This window comes from Microtus oregoni, unplaced genomic scaffold (genome assembly GCF_018167655.1).
Source record: "Microtus oregoni isolate MIOR12 unplaced genomic scaffold, Mior012 000006F_ref0000085, whole genome shotgun sequence".
Taxonomy (NCBI): domain Eukaryota; kingdom Metazoa; phylum Chordata; class Mammalia; order Rodentia; family Cricetidae; genus Microtus; species Microtus oregoni.
The window spans coordinates 39622738-39647031 of record NW_024543065.1 but is presented as its reverse complement, the minus strand read 5'-3'; the positions used below and the strand labels follow the sequence as shown (position 1 = coordinate 39647031).

Here is a 24294-nt window from a genome sequence, read left to right as displayed (position 1 = left end):
TTCCACAATGAACAATAGATTTTCCCACAGTAATGTTTAAAGTCTCTAGGAAAAAGATGGGGTCCCACAACAATGATTCCACCTGAATCATATAATGTCATTCAGCTGATGAATCCACTTAAAGATCAGTTTTGGACTTCAAACTTCTCAATACAATCTAGAGATTATTCATCATCACAGACTACTCTAGCCAGACCTGAGACAAGCCCTGCATCTTACCATTACACTTAGACTGTTCAAGAAATAATTCAGCTACCTCTCCCAGGACGTAACAATTAACTCAATTTATTTTTCAGGATCACCTAAAGATACTGTTGTCCGAGACAGAAGGCAGTAAATTTAAGAATGTGACACTCACTTTCCCAAGAGGTTAGGTAGATGGTTATTGGTCATTCGCTGGTATATGGATATTATAGATATGATAGGATAAAAGGGTAAATTATTAAATATACTCTGAAAAGAAAAATGGAGGTAGATAAATGATAATGTAAAAAGGTAGATTATTGAATCTACTTCTGAAAAGCAACTACTACTTTTAAATATTTTAAATTGGATTGTACTGTTAAACATTTTATACAAATTTTGTATATTGATACAAATTTGAGATTAATTTTTTAGAAAATACTGTACATACATTTCTACTCTTGTTCAAGATATTATACCTGTATAAGTCATTTAACTATGTAATGCAAGTTTTTAAGGACTTTTCCTTGAAATTTATCATTACGAATAGTTTAGAATAATGATGAAATGTCATATTAGTAGTTAATCACCTAGTGTAAACTTGTAGTCATATTAGTAGTTAATCACCTAGTGTAAACTTGTAGTCATATTAGTAGTTAATCAATCACCTAGTGTAAACTTGTAGTCATATTAGGCACACTTTCAAGATCCAAAAAAAGATATATATTAGATAGACAGATCAAGTTCATACACTTCAGAAATCTATAGAATATAGCACTTAATATGTTTTAATAACCTAGGTTTATTTTTTATAACAATAAGGCATGTGTGCTCCTGGCAGCACCAATTAATTTCAGAGAAGAAAATGGACATTGAAGAAATTCTACATGGAGTTTGCTTTCTTTGTGACAAAAGGAAGCTGCTGGGCAAGAAAAAGACTGCTGATTGTATGCTGCCCTAATTGGAAAAGCAGGAGACTAAAGAAAATGACTGACAAACATTGCCAAGACAAGGAGAGACAGCCCCCACCAACAGACAACCTTCAGAATATCCTTCTTCACAGATGTCTGTCTAATATGCTAGGACTGTAGGCCCAAGACGGATGCCCTTACATTGCAGAGGATCTTTGGGTAAATGTCAAGGTAGCCAATTCTTTCTGTCATTACTCATATTTTTTGAAAGTTGCTTGCTTGCACTTTCTGTTTATTCAATTGATATTATTTCCTTCTCAGGTTTTTGATGAATTTGAAGATGAGATATTTATGTTTATAGCTTTCCTTCTTTACCTGACAAGGAAGGCAAATTATGAGAGAAAGTAAGGTAGGTACAATAATTTGTACTCACCAAGATAAAATAGATATGGAGTATTTTCTTTGAATTTGTCAAATGCAAATGGACCAGACACTGTTGATGTATTTATTGCCTGTATATATTGAATATAGTTATTTTTCTTATTGCATATAGCTTTTATATCAGTTATAGCATTTTTAATTTTTAGACAAAAAGAGAAAATATAATGACATTTTATATGCATTTTAATAAATAAAGCTACTTTAAAATCAGAAAATTAGAACAGCCACACTGCTCAGCCTTGCAGATGACTCTAGGCAGCAATGACACACACCTTTAATCCCAGTAGCCAAAGTACCTTTAATGCATACCTTTAATCCTAGTAGCCACACTAGATTGCCATAGAAACCAGGCAGTAATGGTGCACACACTTAATCCCAGAACAAAATAGGATTATAAAATAGGAGACAATCTCAGTCTCAGTCACATTCTGAGGTTTCCGAGATGCAATATAGCTATTTTTGAACTGAGGTTAAGGTAAGAGTCAGTGACTGACTGCTTTGTTTTCTGGTCTTCAGGTTGAACCCCAATTTCTGTCTTTGAGTTTTTATTAACTATGCTTCAACAGGGTCTCCAAAATATGTGTTGGTAGACCTCACTTTCCTATATAGAATATGTCAACTTAGAAAAGACATCGAGCTGCCTCTCCTGATGCCTGCATGCTACCAAAGGGTACATTTCTTTCCTTCTTTTCTAGATTTAATGTTTTCTGTACTTTCTGAGATATTAAGGATGATTTCCAAGAAGAAAGCAGAATTTCCTTGTCCATTTTCTGCTCATTTCTCTTGAGACAGGGCCTCTAAATTCAACCCTAGCTCACTTGGAATCACCATGCATGCCAGACTAAACAGGTTGGATTTTGCCTACCTCTGCCTCCCAAGATTTTTTAATAAAGACATGCACCACAACATATACCTGGCCTCACTTTGGATTTATTGAAAATTCTTTGAGTATCTCTTCATGTAGTACAATGTTATCAGTTCAATTGCCTTAGAAAAACTTTTTAACATGATCAGACTGAAAAAAATAGTAATTAATAAAGAAGAAAATAAATTGTGGTACTTCCATTGTGTCAGGATTTTGTTTGCTTTAAATTTGAACTCTGAATGGATGCTAAAGTTTGCTAAGAATCTTTCTGCACATATTTGGATAGTTATATACTATGTGCTTGAGTGTATTTCAGTACCACATTTATTTAACTGATTTGCATAAGGTGAACCATCCTTGTAACCTTGCAATGATATTATGTTTATCATGGGGACAGATCTTTATGTTGTCTTGTTCAGTTATATTTTTCAGCCTGAAGTTGAGAATTTTCTATTCACGTCCATTAAGTGTTTAGCATCTCATTTTCTTTGTTATGTTTTATTTTCTCAAAATCACTTACCCCCAAATTTATAAGGAATCTTTTCATATTTGTAAGTAGCATTTGATTTTGGAAGCAAAAATGAATGCTCGTGTTACAAACCAATCTTATTTGTGAGTTATGATTAGAGAGTATAAAATAAACTTTTGTTTTTGAGAATTGCTTCCTAATACTGTTATTTTTTGTTATTGCTATATTTGATACTTTTCTAACAGTTGTTTTTCTGGCTTATATTCTAGTGTCTTCATCTTCCATGATAACATTTATTTACCTTACTATTCAGTGTGTTGGGGTTCTTCAAGTGTCCTTCAAAATACTCTTAAAGTGGTTATGATTTCCTATAATTTACATACATCATTAAACATTTCTGTGCCTCTGTATTAGATAGGGTTTTCTAGAGTAACAGAACTTGCAGAATAAATGTGTTCTTTTAGGATATGGTTTAGTTAATCCAACAATTGCTATATAAGAATACAAAAACTAAGACTATAGACATTTTTCAGTCCATGATGCTGATGTCTACACTGATATTCAATTGACACTTGAATCCCAAAGTTGTAGGCTCTAATGCCAGTGAAGGAATGGACTTGCTAGCAAGCTGAGAGCAAGCAGACAAAGAACACACATTTCCTTTTATTTAGTTCTTCTATAGGCCTTCAACAGAGGGTTTAGTCCACACTAGAGGGTGGTTTTCAAGATCACATGACCTAGATTAAAATTGTGTCTTACCCCTCAATATCAATCTGAACACACTGAACCTGATAGAAGAGAAAGTGGGAAGTACTTTACAACACATGGACACAGGAGACCACTTCCTACGTATAACCCCAGTAGTACAGACCATAAGGACAACATTGAATAAATGGGACCTCCTAAAACTGAGAAACTTTTGTAAAGCAAAGGACACTGTCATTAAGACAAAAAGACAACCTACTGACTGGGAGAAGATCTTCACCAATCCCGCAACAGACAAAAGGTCTGATTTCCAAAATATATAAAGAACTCAAGAAACTAGACCTTAAAATGCTAATTAATCCAATTAAAAAATGGGGCACTGAACTGAACAGAGAATTCTCAACAGAAGAAGTTCAAATGGCCAAAAGACACTTAAGGTCATGCTCAACCTCCTTAGCGATTAGGGAAATGCAAATCAAAACAACTTTGAGATATCATCTTACACCTGTGAGAATGGCTAAAGTCAAAAACACCAACGATAACCTTTGCTGGAGAGGTTGTGGAGGAAGGGGTACCCTCATCCATTGCTGGTGGGAATGCAATCTTGTGCAACCACTGTGGAAGTCAGTGTTTCGGTTTCTCAGGAAATTCGGGATCAACTTACCCCTGGACCCAGCAATACCACTCTTGGGAATATACCCAAGAGATGCTCTATCAAATGACAAAAGCATTTGTTCAACTATGTTCATAGCAGTATTATTTGTAATAGCCAGAACCTGGAAACAACCTAGATGCCCTTCAATGGAAGAATGGATGAAGAAAGTATGGAATATATACACGCTAGAGTACTACGCTGCGGTAAAAAACAATGACTTCTCGAATTTTGCATGCAAATGGATGGAAATAGAAAACACTATCCTGAGTGAGGTGTCCCAGACCCAAAAAGATGAATATGGGATGTACTCACTCATAATTGGTTTCTAGCCATAAATAAGGACCAAGGAGTCTACAATAGGTGAACCTAAAGAAGCTAAGGAAGAAGGTGAACCGAAGGAAAAACATATAGTTGTCCTCTTCGCTAAGGGAAGTAGACCAAATTTCCGGGGAGAAAATGGGATCTTGGGGGGGGGGTGGGATGGGGGTAAGGGGAGATGGGGAGAGAAAAGGTAGAAGGGAAGGAGGGGGGACCTGGGAAACGGGAGAATTGGGATAAAGGAAAGGTGGATAGCGGAGCACGGAACCACAATTCTTAGTTAAGGGAGCCACTTTAGGGTGGGCAAGCGACTTGACCCTAGAGGGGCTCCCTAGTGCCCAAGATGAGGTTCCCAGTTAGTTCCTTGGGCAGCTGAGGATTGGGAACCTGAAATGACCCTATCCTAGAGCAATACTGACGAATATCTTGCATATCATCATAGAATCTTCATCTGGTGATGGATAGAGATCGAGACAGTGACCCACACAGGAGCACTGGACTGAGCTCCCAAGGTCCCAAGGAGGAGCAGAAGGAGGGAGAACATGAGCAAGAATTCGGGACCACGAGGCGTGCATCCACCCACTGAGACAGAGGAGCTGATCTACTGGGAGCTCACCAAGGCCAGCTGGACTGTGACCGAAAAAGCATGGGATAAAACCGGACTCTCTGAACATGGCGAACAATGAGGGCTGATGAGACACCAAGGACAATGGCAGGGGGTTTTGATCCTACTTAATGTGCTGGCTTTGTGGGAGCCTAGCCAGTTTGGATGTTCACCTTCCTAGATATGGACGGAGGGGGGAGGACCTAGGACTTAACACAGGGCAGGGAACCCGGACTGCTCTGTGGACTGGAGAGGGAGGGGGAGAGGAGTAGGGGGAGGGGGAGAAGGGTGGGAGGAGGGGGAGAAGGGTGGGAGGAGGGGGAGAAGGGTGGGAGGAGGGGAAGGGAAATGGGAGGCTGGGAGGAGGTGGAAACTTGTTTTTTGTTTATGTTTTTTTTTCTTCTTTTCGCAATAAAAAAAAACAACTTTGAGATATCATCTTACACCTGTCAGAATGGCTAAAATCAAAAACACCAATGATAGCCTTTGCTGGAGAGGCTGTGGAGGAACAGGTACACTCATCCATTGCTGGTGGGAATGCAATCTTGTGCAACCACTTTGGAAATCAGTGTGGCGGTTTCTCAGGAAATTAAGGATCAACCTACCCCAGGACCCAGCAATACCACTCCTGGGAATATACCCAAGAGATGCCCTATCATATTATAAAAGTATTTGTTCAACTATGTTCATAGCAACATTATTTGTAATAGCCAGAACCTGGAAACACCCTAGATGCCCTTCAATGGAAGAATGGATGAAGAAAATGTGGAATATATACACATTAGAGTACTACTCAGCGGTTAAAAAAAATGACTTCTTGAATTTTGCATGCAAATGGATGGAAATAGAAAACACTATCCTGAGTGAGGTAACCCAGACCCAAAAAGATGAATATGTTATGTACTCACTCATATTTGGTTTCTAGCCATAAATAAAGGACATTGAGCCTATAATCCGTGATCCTAGAGAAGCTAAATAAGAAGGTGAACACAAAAGGGGAAAAACATATAGTTATCCTCCTGAATATTGGAAGGAGACAAGATTGCCAGGCAAAAATTTAAAACTTGGGGGTGGGGGTGGGGTGGGGCAAGGGGATATGGGGAGAAAAAAGTGAGAAGGGGGGATGGGGAGTGCTTGAGGGAATGGGACGGTTGGGATGGAGGAAGAGTGGATATGAGAGCAGGGAAATATATATCTTAATTAAGGGAGCCATTTTAGGGTTGGCAAGAGACTTGACTCTAGAGGTGTCCCCAGGTGTCCATGGAGATGTCACCAGCTAGATCCTTGGGCAGTTGAGGAGAGGGAGCCTGAACTGGCCCTATCCTATAGCCATACTGATGAATATCTTGCATATCACCATAGAACCTTCATCTGGCAATGGATGAAGCTAGAGACAGAGACCCACATTGGAGCACCGGACTGAGCTCCCAAGGTCCAAATGAGGAGCAGAAAAAGGGGGGACATGAGCAAGGAAGTCAGGACTGCCAGGGATGCGCCCACCCACTGAGATGGTGAGACTGATCTAATGGGATCTCACCAAGGCCAGCTGGACTGAGACTGATGGAGTTTGTGATCAAGCCAGACTCTCTGAACGTGACTGACAAGGAGGGCTGACTGAGAAGCCAAGGACTATGGCACTGGGATTTGATCCTACTGCATATACTGGCATTGTGGGTGCCTAGTTTGTTTGTATGCTCACCTTCCTAGACCTGGATGGAGGGGGGAGGACCTTGGACTTCCCACAGGGCAGGGAACCCTGACTGCTCTTTGAACTGGAGAGGGAGGGGGAGGAGGATATGGGGGGGAATGGGAAGAGGGGAGAAGGTGGAAATTTTAAGTAAAAATATAAATTAAAAAAAAATTGTCTTACCACCTTATGATCCAGAAAAAGATATATATCTTTTAGCATATTTAATGATGTCATTTAAAAGCATGGCTTTTTCTTCTATCTTTCCCTCATTTTTTTTGTTTTGTTTTGGAACTTACTCTGTAAGAATCTTTTGAATTCTTTTTTTAGTATGTCATTGAATATAATCTCAAATTATTCTATAACTATGACATTCGGGGTTGTGATTTTGTTGCCGTTATATTTTTATTTGTTATTTAATTCTGATTTGCATATCTGGGAGTAGAGCGCCGGTTGCAGTGTTCTTAGTCTTCTGTATCATCCCTGTGGATGTTTCTGTTATGCTCAAGCGAGACTCGGTAAAAGCACGCGAGAAATACGCATTGCTGCTCCTTAAATGGATATATAATTAAGTAACTATACATTGAACCCATATGTCCTTTTCACTGAGAGTGCTCCTTCTCACTCTGAGAAAGAATATTTTTGTAGATTTTATAGTATATTAACCACCTGAGATAAAACTTCAGATTAAGCTTTATGAATTTCCTAAACTTAACTCCTTGAAATTTCATGTCACTTTATACCAGAGAAATTTGACCCTTGAAACCAGCCACATCAGATAAATTCACACCTATAATAATCCCTAGACCCATAATGGAATTCATCATTATAAATGTTCATAATTCATGTCTTTTGATACCAATACCTCCTCCCTACACAGTTAGGAAACTAGACACACATTTGTTAGTTTAAGTGAAATCTGAAAGAATTTATGGGACCTAGCAATGTTCCTCTAGTGAGCAATTTCTTTAACAGGATATGTTTCAGGGCTGAAGAAATGGCTCAAGTGTCAATAACAATTGGCATTTATGTACAAGGCCCAAGTTTTTTTCTTAGCACACATTGTATGCCACTAAGCTGTCTCCAATTCCCACAGATCCAAATTACTGTGTTAGTATTCATATGCACCACACATATGAGTGTTGCACAGCCACATACAAAGACAAAACACCCATACACACTTAAAAGAAAAAAGAAAGATGGAAAGAAAGAACAAAGACATGAATCATAGGTTATCTAAATGGGTCATGTAGGTATCATCTTGATGTATGGTTAGAGATGTTAGCAATTTAGGATTTGTTCATAAAAAGACTTAAAGCAAATTATATAATAAGAATTAATGATTTCTGTGTGTTGACTTTGCTTCTCCATCACAATTAGCCTCAGCCTTTCAGCACTTGTGTCTAAGGTTCAAAAAAAAATTTGTAGTAATCAGAAAAGCACCAAAAGAATATGGCTCACTTTACTGGAAATAATACAGAATAGTGGTAACAATCAGTTTTTTTATACTAAACCCAGAAACATGTTCTGAAATAATAAAATTCAATGTATGCATTTCTGAAATCATCTAAGAATGAATAAAATGTCATATTAAAAAGAGAAAAGTAGAAGCATAAAGTACGAGGCTAGAATATGTTGTCTAATGTGACAATATATTTCTTTGTACTAGGTTGCAAAGACAGCACAAATAAACCCCTTTGATAGTGTTACTACTTTGTAATGGAAATGAGTATAGTTAGTTTAGACCCACCTGTCTACTTCCTGTTGACTGCTCTATCATGTCTTCATATAAACGCAGCTGTTGATCATGTGGAAAATATGTGCTAAACTCTCCTATCTTCACCTTAAGTCCAAGACCATATGGGAAATTCCAAACCTGAAAAATATCATACTTTTCCTGGACTTTTTCTTTCTGTTTCATATTCACTCTGTCTCCAACAGGATTAGTGAACTCGGTCTTCCTCAGAAAGGAGTGCAGCTGAAAGAGACACATCACTTTATAGTATACATGCCCTTAAATATCTTAAAGTCAATATTATTGAATGCTACCAGGAGAGAAATAATAAACCAAATGGACTAATAAAATTACCATAATATTCCTAGAATTTAAATTCTTTCAGAGAAAAGTACAAAACAGAAACACAGACATATCTACAGACATCAAACACTAATATGATAAGTACACACACACATACAGAGAGAGACAAATATCCATATAGACACAAATAATAAATCTACATACATTTAGTATGTCAATACCTGCCAAGACACACACATGAAAATGAAGTCACACACAGGCAAACATGTCCGTTCAAAGAGACCAATGGAACCAGAAACCTGTAAAACACATACAAAGGGCCACACACACACATGCACATATTCATGGACAAATACACAAAGAGAGACAGGCACAAAAAGAAATACATTCCCAGAGACATTGACATAGACAGGTTTACACTCACATCCAAGGAGAGGTTGACAGAGAGATAGACATACACACACAGACACACACAGACACACACACACTCACACGCACACACACACACACACACACAGAGAGAGAGAGAGAGAGAGAGAGAGAGAGAGAGAGAGAAACAGAGATATACATATGCTCAAGCAATGCACAATACAGACACATGTAAACATAGGCACTGAAAGAAACACACACAAGACAATATTCACAGGAAGAAACACCAATAAAGAAAGATGTTGAAAGAAGACAACTTGATATTCAATTACACAGACAGACTACAGATAGACTGAAGCACAAATATACACAGCAACACAGATATACTCCAGATACACAGAAACATACAAACATATACCTATACAAACTGAGAACCATACATTCACACACATAGATACACATTATGTGTCCTAATTGAGGAATAGCACTCTTTCTTGTACAATTACTCTCACTAAGAATGCAAAATGAGGGCCCTGTAGCCTACAGTGTGAGTGAAGCAGTTGATAACATGTGTTTAAACCATGTAATATATTGATTACCACATATTTGATGAGAAATGAACAAGGATTCATCTTCTCATGATTGTCAGGAAGAATGAGGAGGGACTATTACGTTCACAGTATTAGAATAGGTGTGATGATATTCAGGGACTCTGTAACAAAATCAGTTTTCTTTCTTAATAAATTGTGTCTTCCACTCCATTGCTTTAACATTATGCTTTATACCAATATCTAGATTTACATCTTTACCAGGAAAAATATCCAGAAATATTTTTATTTTATGAAGTATTTACTAATCCAGTAAATTAGGTCATTTGAAAGACACTTAAAGATTATGGCATAGAAGGCATCACATCTCATCAAAAAAAAAACAGAAACACTACCTTCAAGCAGTGATTATAAGTTCCTTTCATATTATCCATTGGCTGATTATGTACTTGTTGAAGAAGCATATCATGGAGAGCATAGGCCAAAGTATACACAGCGTTATATATGTCATAACTGTTATCGCTAAAGGCCATGTCTAAAGTCTGTACCTTTAACCATTGCAATGAGGCATTGGATAAGCAATTCTTCATGGTCTTACACTTATAAGCTGTGACTTCGCAGTTCAACTTCATCCACTCCAGTGTTGCCAGGTATTCTTCTGAGTATTTGAGAGGGTTCAATGTCTGGAGAAAAAATTTAAAGCTAGAAATCTCAGCATGATGGTGTGCAAAAGCTAGTGTCCTGTAGGATGAATTAATTGTGAAGTCTTTATTATTTGTAGTGACATCCCACTGTGAGGTGGTAATCCATATTTTCTGTACACCTAGAGATTCCCACAATCTAAAACCCATAGCTAGTGTACTGTCTGTGTAACCATAAATGATTACTACATTTGTGGATGATGTCATGATTTGGTTATAATACACTTCAGCTCTTGGCAAGTATAAATTCATTTTGACTGGGATAATATTAACAAAGGCAAAGCAAATCTTGTTTTGTTCCATCTCTCTTCTCAAAAGTGAGAGAAATTGGGTACCCTGATCATTGTCTGAGACGGCCAGTCCAATCCAGTTCCAGTTGAAGTGAAGTATTAAAGAGACAATTGCCAGGGCTAGAGATGTGTCCTTAGGGGCCATCTGATACACAGAGGGAAATTGTTCACGATTGCTCAGGAGCGGATGGAAAGGTCCATAGGTAAGTTGAAGGATCTAGGATATAGGGAATATATATATATATATATATATATATATATATATATATATATATACAAAAGCTTGCAAAAACACTTTCTGCAAAGAGTTCCTCAAAACCCCCTTACCTATTACTTATTCCCTCATCTCAATTTCAAAAAAGGAAATGAATCCCCAAGAAGTCTCTACACTGTTTAACAAAACATGAAGCTAGTATCCTCCTCACAATCTTCTTTGCTTCTAGGAATTGTAACAACAGAGACAGATTTTTTTTTTTTGCAAATCCACAACACAAAATCTCACCTGTTGAGATATGTAGAGACTTATGAATATCCCAGCCATTGCAGATGTTTCCCAGTTTGGTCCTGTAAGCAACACTATACATGTAGTATCTTTCTCACAGATATAATTAGGAGAAATATCATTATGTTCTTCAGAAAAATGCAAGTGACTGTATAATTGTGACATAGTCTTACAACCACCTTCTTGGAATTCAAACACTAATGATGTATTTGGTAAAAGATCAGGGTTCCTTTTGAGTTCATCAATGGAAAAAGCTAAGGCCAGTGCAAACTTGATGTTTTCAGTTGGTGGTCTGTAAATGGGTATAGTGATTAGTATGGACAGAGATCTACAGATGATGCTGAGTAGTCAATAGAAGGAATATCCTAAGCTGGATGGTACGCAAAACCACCCTTAAATACTGAAACAAACGGCCTATGCTGTGAGATTGGAATGGCATAAGGACCTGGAAGTTTGCAAAAACTTTAAAAGTTCATCAGAGTGAATCTCCAATAAATAAGATGAGACATCAGCATCTACAAAACAGTGTGCTGTCCATCTCTGGTTTTTGAGATAAAGATAAAGACAATGGCACAGGCCTTGACCAAACAGTAAATCTATTAATGCATTAATTTTAAAATCATCAAACATTGTGAAAAATTCATGTGATTTGTGAGTCAATAAGTTTATGGTCTATCATTACGAATTGGCTATGAAGTCGAGTAATGCCTGATGAGTGCACAATAGTCTGAACAATGTTGGCTCTTGTGCTCTCAGTTCATTACTATTGCCATTAGTGGACTGTGTAGCCTCATGCTGATCAGTTCATTACCATTAGTGGACTGTGTAGCCTCATGTTGATCAGTTCATTCCCATCACCATTAGTGGACTGTGTAGCCTCATGCTGATCAGTTCATCACCATTAGTGGACTGTGTAGCCTCATGCTGATCAGTTCATCACCATTAGTGGACTCTGTAGCCTCATGCTGATCAGTTCATCACCATTAGTGGACTCTGTAGCCTCATGTTGATCAGTTCATTCCCATCACCATTAGTGGACTCTGTAGCCTCATGTTGATCTTTGTATTGTTCTTTTATTTTCAGGTTTATTAAACACAGGTGTAAAATCTTTCTTTTTAAGATTTATTTTTAAATAAATTCAAATACCAGAGATGTAAGTGGGAGAGGCCTATGTATGTATTCACTAATGTATATAGACAGGATTAATGCTTCTGTGGGCCATAAACAGGGAATGGATTCCAAGGTTTTGAATGATACTTTGCTATAGAGTAGGCTGGCCTCAAATATACAGATATACATCTGCTCCAATTCCTTAGTGCAGATATTAAGGTCATGAACTACCTGCTTATTATTGTTCACCTATTTGAGTTTGAAAAGAAATGTAATATATTCACACTGGGTATATGGGGTATATCTGACCAACGTACCTTTTATTTTAGAAAGCAGTCTTTGAATACCTATACATACCCTTAAGAACAATAGCATCCTACTGGAATATGTATATGTCAGTATTACATCTTAGTAAAATAGAAGACTACAAATTTTAAAATGTAAGGAAAATATTTATGAGGGTTTTGTAATAAAATTTGGTAACAAGTAAATTGGGAGTGAATAATACCAATTTGTGTTTATATGTTTTTGCAAAGAATAAAAACTTCTGTCTCTTTCTAGTCATTTAATATCATCTGACCAATAAACATCAAACATATTATTCATTCTGAATGATTCACTCAGAGTTAAATAGAATCTGTTTCTCACTTAGAAATTGCACCACTATGATGTCCTTATGTATTTTTCCATACATTTTAAAATAAAAATAATTTTGGAATATTCTCTATTACAACACAGAAATAGTTTCATTGAAACTTCTAGTAACACCTAGCAGTCATTTGAGACTAGATCTTTTGAAGCTCAAACACTAATACCTGCTCACCAAACATTAATAAACATCAGTCTCTTCATGAGTTAGAGTGATTCACTTACCTAAACTGCTGTGTTTGAAAACAACTATCAATAATTCATAAAATCAAAATGTGTATAGTGCCCATTGGTAAAACATGCAGCTCTAATTAATAAAAATACTCAAAGCAAAAATAAGAGGTTAATGGAATATGAATGTCACATAAGAAACAATTTGGATATAAAGAGAGAAGACACATGCTTCTCAAATAATGGTAAAGATAACTTAGTATGTAACTCCTTCCTCTGTTACCATTCTCAAGTGTTATCAATAACACATACCACAACTGTCACTCATACAAGTGACAAGGGAAGTTACAGCCTTACTTATCAAAGAATGCAAACATCTCTATAGCCAAAACTTCAAGAACTATGTTGAATAGATATGGAGAGAGAGTGAACAGCCTTATCTTGTTCTTTATTTTATTGGAATTGCCTTGAGTTTATCTCGATTTAAGTTGATATTGGTGGTTGGTTTGTTGTATAAAGCTTTTATTATGTTTAGATATATTCCTTGTACTTCTGATCTCTCCAAGACCTTTAAGATGAAAGGGTCTAGTATTGAGAAAACAAGATATGTCATGGCAAAAATCAGTTTTTAACAATACCTATCTACAAATCCAGCCCTACAAAAAGTACTAGAAAGAAAATTCCCACCCAAAGAATCTAACTGTTCCCACAAAAACATATACAACAGATAACCTCACACTTAGATTGGTATGTATAATGAAAAAGACAATTTCTTTTCTTTAAAAAAAATAAAGAGAAAAATTTACACTCCATAATTCATTTTTCTCAGAATGAAGTAAAGAACTGAACTTTGAAATTAAAGGGCAGTGGTTTACATGTATGTAAGCAAAGTACAGTGAAATAGGGACACATATGATGTTCACAATGTAAAGCTTTGCTATTTCCATTCTTGATGCAGCTTCAGAAGATAGAGTATGACCATGTACAGAGCATTCAAGAGAATTACAGTGTATCTATATGAAAAACCTATGCATCTAGATGTGCCACAAATATTAGTTGTCCTGACACATGCTTTAGGACCTACTACACATTGTACTCTATGGTCATTTTCTTGTACCAACTTAGAATGTTACTAATCAAAATAGAATGGGGCTTCATTTCATAAGTCATCACCTACTATTTTGCTATGCAAACTGAGAAGAGAAGGGCTATATATGATGGAACAAAGTAGAAATTCTTTTCTTCACTCAGATTTCAGCCTTGTAATTTCAAGGGTAACTGAGATAAAAACAGAACACTCTGGGTAAATTATAAGTAGAAAAATAGCATTGATTCTCCAAAAATATTTTGGGTTTATTTTTGATGTGGAAATTGGGAAAACAGGATAGAAGTTTCAACATATTGCTCTGTTCTTAATCCTCTAGCTATGTAAATATGCATGATGTCATTTTCATAGAAAATACAAAGAGACTTACTGTATATTCTAAATGTTGCTAAGATTCTCTTTTCTACTGGCCAATAAATATACTGCTGCAAGTGAGCAGACAAAAATTGCCACCAAGATTCCATCCTCTACTTCATTCTGCCTTTTCTCCAAATGCAAGTTGAATGAATGAAACTGCCCAATAGGAAGTAGAATGCTTTCAGGAAAATTGTATTTGTCAAGGTGTATGACTGATCAGTGTGAATTGTGATTTGCCATTTATATAGGCACTTCAAATGGACGTCCATGTACCCCACTTGCTTTTATTGCTGTGGACAAAGATATATACTTGTGCATTCCTGATTTTTTTTCTTGGTTTTTCGAGACAGGGTTTCTCTGTGGTTTTTGGAGCCTGTCCTGGAACTAGCTCTTGTAGACCAGGCTGGTCTCGAACTCACAAAGATCCGCCTGCCTCTGCCTCCCAAGTGCTGGGATTAAAGGCGTGCGCCACCACCGCCCGGCTGATTTTTTTAAGGTGTTTCCTCATTTCTTGAGAAGTTTTGACACTCTTCTCTGGGTACCTGCACATGATTTTAGCAGTCCATTTTATTAAATTTTGTTGACAACTGTACTAGATTGGTTCAGGTACTTTCATAGCATCATTCATCTTTGTAAAAATTAAAGCTGCTGGTAAGATGCCACGTTGAGAAAATTTTATTCCATGACAGTCTCATCAATCTATATATTAATGCCTTTAGAAATATATGGAAATTTATTAGGTGATTCACAGTGTGACATGCATTATTGATTCAAGAGGACTCACAAATTCAGAATTTTTGGTTGCACACTGGACATGGTATTACAAAGTTCATGCAGGGAAATCAGATTCATCTCTGGAGCAGTTAAATTCCCCTCAGCATATACAATGGGGACTATGCTGCATCAGTGGCAGGTACAGAATATTTGACCAAACCCTGTGCTTTCATTATCTGTTGTTGATTACCTTAGAAGCAAATAGAAAGTGACAAGTGACCTTCTTCTTTTCTTTTTAGGTTTTTGGTTTTTCAAGACAGGATTTCTCTGTAGATTTGGATCCTGTCCTGGAACTAGTTCTTGTAGACCAGACTGTCCTCATACTCACAGAGATTCACCTGCCTCTGCCTCCTAATGGTGAAATTAAAAGCATCTGCCACCACTAACAAGGTAGAAGTAACCTTGTTATACCATTTTTTTAGTAATTTATTTATTCTGTCCTAGAACCTGTACTGCCAAAGGAAGAGTTTTCTGATGAATGTACTCTGATGAGTCTCTTTCAGTGGATATGGACTGCAAAAAATGTTGGAAAATATGGAGCAAGCCTTTGTTATTGGTGGTAATGTGTCTTATTTAGTATTTGTGATGAGGTTAACAGGAGTACTGTTCTGCTATGGATTTTATGGTACATTTAAAAATAAACATTTAAAATGTGCGTGACCTCTTGCTCTGTGATACGTTATCCCTTAAGGCCCATGATGTAAATATAGAGGTAAATGAAAGGAAGATTCTTTCGTAAGAAGACAGAGCAATTTTCCTTTCTTAGAAAGTGCAACTAAAAATTCAAGAGATCAAGATTCAAGATGATATCCAGATTTGTTATGTGCATAATAATTATCTTAATTAACTTATCCTAAATTGTTTTATTATGTCACTTTACACATTTTGCATGTCTTTGTTGTGATTTCCCCATCTGTCACACACAGCTTTATCTCACCTAAGTACTGATTTCATATCTTAGTTCAAACAGCTTCCTTTTCGCCATATGATATCTGTGTGCTTGTACAATTTATGAGAAAAATGTGATGTTTTCTTCATACTGGCTTCACGTGGTATGTCATTCCCATTTTTTTCAGGCCTTCAATTCTCAACCAATACCTCCCCTACTTTCATTTAAAAGGGTGTGTGTATGTACACACAGAGACACGCACTAGTACATCTAGCATCTATGAAAAATCTGAATTTCGGGAGTGTCTCTCTTTAGTTAGTATCATGACCTCCTACACCATACCCAATTTCTACCAATGGCATTTAATTCTTTCAGGTTGGGGGCAATTATGTGTACACAAATCCAGGGATCCTTTAATCAGAATTCTAATGTGCCTGAGAGGATTCTGTACCCAATCATCTTATTTAATTTTATTGCTGGCTTCAAACCTTTATGAATTACATGCAAGCTATGTATTTCAACGTGTCTGAAATCAGCATTATGGTTTAGATAAAATTCACTTTGGCTGGACAGGGGTGGCACACACCTTTAATCCCAGCATGTAGAAAGTAGAGGTAGCCAAATTTCTGTGGGTTCAATAATAGCCTGTTCTACAGAATGAGTTTCAGGGCAGTCAGGACTGTTACACAAAGAAACCTTCTAAAAAAAAAAAAACGAGAAAGGAAAAAAAATCAGTGAATATATTTCAGCGTGGTAATTAATGAAATGAAGCTTTCAAAATTCTAAGAGTGGAATTTCCTACAGGTCGGGTGCTCCAAGACCCCCATCCCATCCATTGGACCCTGAAAGCTACAAGTCCCACTCTGCACCCAAACTCTCCTATTTGACCACAAGCTCAGTGGATCTCTGAAATACAGCCTGCTACTACACAGAGAGAGCCAAGAGGTGAGTCACAAGCCACCCAGTGGAACACTACACTCTCTATGCCTTCCATACTTGGGGCAAACACCCAGAAACCTCTCCCACCTGCATCAGCTTCTCTAGCCAGCCAGCAGGTGAGTTTCCTTCAGGTAGGCTACTCCATTACCCCTATCCCGTGCACTGGACACTGAAAGCCGTAAGTCCAACTCTGCCCCCAAACCCTCTTATACCCTCCTGCAACCCCAGTGGAACTCTGAAACACAGCCTGCTACAACACAAAGATGACCAAGAGATCAGTGTCCAGCCCTGTTGTGGGACACCCCACTCTCAAGGCACTCCATACTGGGGCCAAAAACCCAGTCTCCTTGCCTGCCTGCCTTAGCTTCTCTAGCCAGTCAGCAGGCAAGTTTCCTGCAGGTAGGCTGGTTGAATACCTCCACCTCATCCATCTGACCTTGCAAATTACAAGATCCACTCTGTCCCCAAACCATCCTATCCACCCACAACTTCAGTGGAACTCTGAAACACAGCCTGCTACAACACAAAGAGGACCAAACAGTGAGCTACCTGATGGGACACCCCATTCTCTAGGCCCTCCATACTGGGGTAAAACTCCAGAAAACTCCCCCACCTGCCAAGGCTGCTCTAGCCAGTTAGCAGGTGAGTTTCTTGCAGGTAGGCTGCTCCAATAACTCCATCCCATCCATTGGACCCTGAAAGCTACAAGTCCCACTTTGCACCCAAACCCTCCTACAACATGCTTGCAACATCAGAGGAATGCTGAAACACAAGCTGCAACTACACAGAGAGAACCAAGAAAGAGGATCAAGAAAGAAACACAAAGCATAAGCTGTGACTGCAGAGTGAACCAATAGAGTGAGACAAGAGGACAAGCCATGTGAGAGTTCCCAAAGAGACCTCAGAGGCTCCCTGAGACACAAACAGTGACATACAGACCAGCAAAGACATAAACACTCAAAACTTCCAAAGACATAGACGGCCACCGTAAGGATTTGACCAAGAGGCAAAAACACTGATAGCACCAAGTAAAGGAAGACATGGGGAGGTGCCAATGCAAAAATTTATCCAACACCCTAAAAAGCAACATGGTAATGCTACATCCCAGTGGTTATACAACAGGAGGACTTGATCATCCTAATCCAAAAGAAAACTATTTTAAATGTAACTTTATGAGGATAATGGAGACATATAAAGAGGAAACAAAAAATGTTGGAAGGAGTCTGCTTGTTTGTTCTGGCCATCCAGAATCAAAATAACCACAAAGAAACTGTATTAGTAAAATCACTGCTTGGCCCATTAGCTCTAGATTTTTTTTGGATAACTCATGTATTAATTTAACCCATTTCTATTTATTTTTGCATTGCCACCAGGCTGTAGCTTACCGGCTAAAATTCCGGTGTCTGTCTCTAGTGGGGCTACATAGCTTATCCTTAACTCCTCCTTCTTTCTCCCAGCATTCAGTTTAGTTTTCCCCACCTACCTCTATTTACCCCTATCAGGCCAATCCAGGTTCTTTATTAACAAATAGTATTGACCACATACAGAGGGGAATCACACATCACCTCCCCTTTTCTTTTTAAATAAAAAAAGAAGGTTTAAACCTTAACATAGTAAAATTACATATAACAAAACAGGTATCAAGCAAGAACTATAGTTACAATATTTATATATATATACTTTATCTTTTATCATAACTAAGGAAAACTATAACTATAGCTATAAATTCTTCAGCTCCATCAAAGAATCCAGAAGGATATAAAATTACCTAAGTAAACAGGAAGTACATTGTAAGCAACTTTCAAAACTCTAGAATTGACAGAGACATCACGCTGCCTGGACAGTCACCCAAAGTTATTCTGTACCATTGGGGCATCCATCTTCAGCCTACAGGCCCATAGTATAAATATAGTTCTGCCAATAATGGCAGTTTCTAGCAGACTCTTTCATGAAGCAGGAACCCCAAAAGACCATCTCACCTTTAAGCAAGTTCAGCAGTCATTTTTCTGTTGGTCCTGCATGTACTATCAAGCAGTCTAGGCAAGAGTAGTTTCTTGCTCAAATAGCTAGCAAACTCCATAAGGAGCCTCTTAAATGCCTGTCTTCCTCTTGAAGCTGTTTGGTGCTGGCAGGAGCAGATACGTCTCACTGTCATAAAAGTTCTAAATTCTTAAAACATTTTAAATGCCATACTATGTAGTCTTTGATAGGTTTGAAGAATGCCTATTCATCTGAAATACATATCTGTTCATCTAGAAAATCTAACTAACATGACTACAAGCTTAACTATTACAAGTGATTATCTATTAATCTATAATTCTTAATTATACATTATATTTTTAAAGATCTATACAAACACAATTCCTTAATCAAGATATATATATATATATATATACATATATAGATAATAACAAAATTGACTTTAAATTTGTATCAATAAACCAAGATCCGTACCAATACAAATCTTTATAGCATATCCGCCTTTAAATGCAAACATTTATAATCAATATTTGGGAGAGTAGAGGGGATTTGAGAGCCTGTTACAGTGCTGAGGGGACCTAAGAGAGGGCAGACCAAGAAAAACTTCAAAGTACACAGTCAGCCACAGCAAAGATTGGTCCAAGACGCCAAGACTCTGCTGGCCTCATTTGAAGGAAGAGATGGGCAGGCATCAATGCAAGAATTCCTCCAGCATCCTGAAAAGCAACGTGGTAACACCAGAATCCAGTGCACACACAACAGGAGGACTTGAACATTCTAACCCAGAAGAAGTAGAAGAAATCAACTTTAAACATAATCTTTTGAAAACGGAGAACCTTAAAGAGGAAGTGAAAAACTCTCTTAAGGCAATGGAAGAGAAGACAAACAAAAAGAAGAAATTTTTAAAAATCACTCAAAGATACCCAAGAAAACCAAGAAAAAGCAAACAAATAGGTAAAGGAAACAGTTCAAGACCTGAAGACCGAAACGGAGGTAATGAAGAAAACAAAACCTGAGGGATGTCTGGATACAGAAAATCTGGATAAATAAAGAGGAACTACAGAGACAAGTATAACTAACAGAATATAAGAGATAGAAGAAAGAATCTTAGGCACTGAAGATACTATAAAGGAAACAGACTCATTAATCAAAGAAAACATCAAATCCAACAAATTCTTAACACAAAATATCCAGGAAATCTGGGACACCATGAAAAGACCAAACCTAAGAATAATAAGTGTAGAAGAAAGAGAATTCCAGCTCAAAGGCCCAGAAAATATATTCAAAGAAATTATAGAAGAAAACTTTCCCAATCTAAAGAAGGATTTTCCTATGAAGGTACAAGAAGCTTACAAAACACCAAATAAATTGGATCCAAAAAATCTCTTCACCATATAATGAAGAAAATATATAATAAAGGAAGAATATGAGAAGCTGCAACGGAAAAAAGGTCAAGTAATTTATAAAGGCAAACCTATCAGAATTACACCAGATTTCACAATGGAAAACATGAAAGCTAGAAGGTCTTGGATAGATGTGCTGCAGATACGAAGAGACCATGGATGCAAGCCCAGACTACTATACCCAGCAAAGCTTTATTTCACCATTGATTGAGAAAACAAGATATTCCATGACAAAAAAAAACAGTTTTAAACAATATGCATCCACAAAACCAGCCTTACAGAATGTACTAGAAGGAAAACCTCAACACAAGGAAGCAAAGAACACCCAGAAGACAATAGACATCTGTTAACCCTCCACCACCACAATGCAAAGAAAGAAAACACACAAACACTACCACCAAAAAAAATAAGCGAAGTGAACAACCACTGGTCATTAATATTGCTTAATATCATAGAATCAATTCACCCATAAAAAGGCACAGGTTAGGCCGGGCGGTGGTGGCGCACGCCTTTAATCCCAGCACTCGGGAGGCAGAGGCAGGCGGATCTCTGTGAGTTTGAGACCAGCCTGGTCTACAAGAGCTAGTTCCAGGACAGGCTCCAAAACCACAGAGAAACCCTGTCTCGAAAAACCAAAAAAAAAAAAAGGCACAGGTTAAGAGAATGGATATGAAAACATGATCCAGCATTCTGCTTTTTACAAGAAACACACCTCAAACTCAAAGACAGACACTACCTCAGAGTAATGGGTTGGGAAAAGGTTTTCCAGTCAAACTAACCTAAGAAGCAAGTGGGTATGGATATCCTAATATTTAACAAAATTGATTTCAAGCTAAAATCAATCAGAAGAGATGGAAAAGGACACTTAATACTCATAACAGTAACATTTCATCAAGATGAAGTCTCAATCCTGAATATCTGTGCCCCTAATATAAAAGCAGCCACATATGTAAAAGAAACATTACTAAAACTCAAATCACACATCAAACCCCACACACTAATAGTAGGAGATTTCAACACTCCTCTCTCACCAACAGAAAGGTCAACCAGACAGAAACTTAACAGAGAAATAAGAGAACTAAAAGATATAATGAATCAAATGCTCTTAACAGACATCTATAGACTAGTCCACCAAAACAGGAAAGAATATGTCTTCTTCTCAACACCTCATGGAACCTTCTCGAAAATTGATCACATACTTAGTAACAAAGCAAACATCCACAGATACCTGTGTCTTATTATATCACCATGGAGTACAGTTATAATTTAACAACAATACCACCCCCAGAAAGCCTACAAACTCATGGAAACTGAACAGTCAATTACTGAACCACCACTGGGTAAAGGAAGAAATAAAAAAAGAAATTAAAGGGCTGGAGAGATGACTCAGTGGTTAAGAGAATTGCCTGCTCTTCCAAAGGTCCTGAGTTCAATTTCCAGCAACCACATGGTGGCTCACAACCATGTGTAATGAGGTCTGGTGCCCTCTTCTGGCTTTCAGGTATATACGCAGAAAGAATAGTGTATACATAATAAATAAATAAACAAACAAATTTTTTTTTCAAAAAAGAAAGAAATTAAAGTCTTCCTTGAATTCAACAAAAATGAAGACACAACATACCCAAACCTACGGGACACTATGAAAGCAGTGCTAAGAGGAAAGTTCATAGCACTAAGTGCCCACATAAGGAAATGGAGAAAGCTCACATTAGAGACTTAACAGCACACCTGAAAGCTCTAGAAAAAAAAGCAGACTCACTCAGGAGGAAGAGAAGACTGGAAATAATCAAACTGAGGGCTGAAATCAACAAAATAGAAACACAGAAAACAATCCAAAGGATGAATGAAACAAAGAGCTGGTTCTTTGAGAAAATCAATAAGATTGACAAACCCCTATCCAATCTAATCAAAAGACAGAGAAAGAACACTCAAATTAACAAGATCAGAAATGAAAAGGGAGACATAAAAACAGACACTGAGTAAATTCAGAGAATCATTAGCTCTTACTACAAAAGCCTATATGCCACAAAATTAGAAAATGTAAAAGAAACGGACATTTTATTAGATAAATAACATATACCAAAATTAAACCAAGAACAGGTGAACAATTTAAATAGACCTATAAGTCACAAGGATATAGAAGCTGTCGTCAAAAAACTCCCGACCAAAAAAGCCCAGGGCCAAATGGTTTTAGTGAAGAATTCTACCAGATCTTCCAAAAAGAGCTAATACCTATACTCCTTAATATGTCCACATAACAGAACCAGAAGAGTTATTGCCAAACTCTTTTTATGAAGCTACAGTTACCCTGATACCCAAAATACACAAAGACTCAACCAAGAAAGAGAATTATATACCAATCTCACTCATGAACATCGATGCAAAAATTCTCAATAAAATACTGGCAAACTGAATCCAAAAACACATCAAAAAAATCATCCATTATGATCAAGTAGGCTTCATCCCAGAGATGCAGGGTTGGGTCAACATATGAAAATCTAACAATGTAATCCATCATATAAATAAACTGAAAGAAAAAAACCATATGATCATTTCATTAGATGTGGAAAAAGCATTTGACAAAATTCAACACCCCTTTATGATAAAGGTCTTGGAAAGATTAGGGATACAAGGATCATATCTAAATATAATAAAAAACAATATATAGCAAGGCTCCAGCTAACAGTAAATTAAATGAAGAGAAACTCAAAATGATTCCCCTAAAATCAGGAACATGACAAGGCTGTCCACTCTCTTTATATCTCATCAACACAGTGCTTGATGTTCTAGCAATAGCATTAAGACAACATAAGGAGATCAAGGGGATTTGAATTGGAAAGGAAGGAGTCAAACTGTCATTATTTGCAGATGATATGATAGTGTACATAAGCGACCCCAAAAACTCTACCAAAGAACTCCTACAGCTGCACACCAGAACAAATGACTCAAAATATTGCTCTGATTTTCATCTTCTATTCCCAAATTATATAACATAGAAAATACAAAGGAACTTACTGCTCATTCAGAATGTGCTTGAAATAATCTATCTCTACAGGCTGCTGCACACTTGCAAGGAAGAAGGCACAATCTTTCACCAAGTCTCCATCCTTGTCTTTATTCTGCTTCATTCTCCAAAAGCATCTAGGATAAATGAACCTTGGCAAAAGAAGTAGAAATAAGAGGAAAATCAAAGTGAACATCTTTGTCCTACTTAAAACCTAGGCAGTGTGTGTTGTGAAGTACTATTCAGATCAATACATTACATTGGCACCCATATATTTTTCCTATCTGCTTTTATTTCTGTATCCAGATGAGAGCTTTTTTTTTTCTTTCCAAAGTGGTTTTCACCTCTGGAAGAATGTTGGACAGTCTCTTCCCTGGGGCTCTGCACCTGATGTCCCTGTGTTTAAATTTGAGTGATAAATATATATGACAGTTAATGTAGTTTCTTGACATCATTCATATTTGCAGAAATTAAGGCTCCTTGGAGGATGCCATTTTGAGAATATTTGGTTCCAAGACTTCCTGAGCATTCTGTTTGTGCCAGTGCCTTTAGAAATGATGTCAGTAGATTTTGTTAGTTGATCCACATTGAGACATGCGCTAACGAGTCAGTAAGGACTCACAAGAAT

The 24294-nt window shown here is 37.3% G+C and overlaps 1 protein-coding gene across 2 annotated transcripts in view; it reads right to left on the bottom strand.

Annotated features, from left to right (window-relative positions):
* LOC121449174 (vomeronasal type-2 receptor 116-like) overlaps nucleotides 1-23862 on the bottom strand; it is a 34670-nt gene extending 10808 nt beyond the window's left edge. For both annotated transcript variants that reach the window (XM_041653441.1, XM_041653442.1), the window contains exons 1-4: nucleotides 23678-23862; nucleotides 11287-11578; nucleotides 10189-11001; nucleotides 8589-8816 (exon numbers count right to left, since the gene is read on the bottom strand). In XM_041653441.1, the coding sequence (XP_041509375.1) occupies nucleotides 8589-8816; nucleotides 10189-11001; nucleotides 11287-11578; nucleotides 23678-23862 (1518 nt within the window). The remainder of the gene's footprint in view (nucleotides 1-8588; nucleotides 8817-10188; nucleotides 11002-11286; nucleotides 11579-23677) is intronic.
* Between the last annotated feature and the right edge of the window lie 432 nt (nucleotides 23863-24294).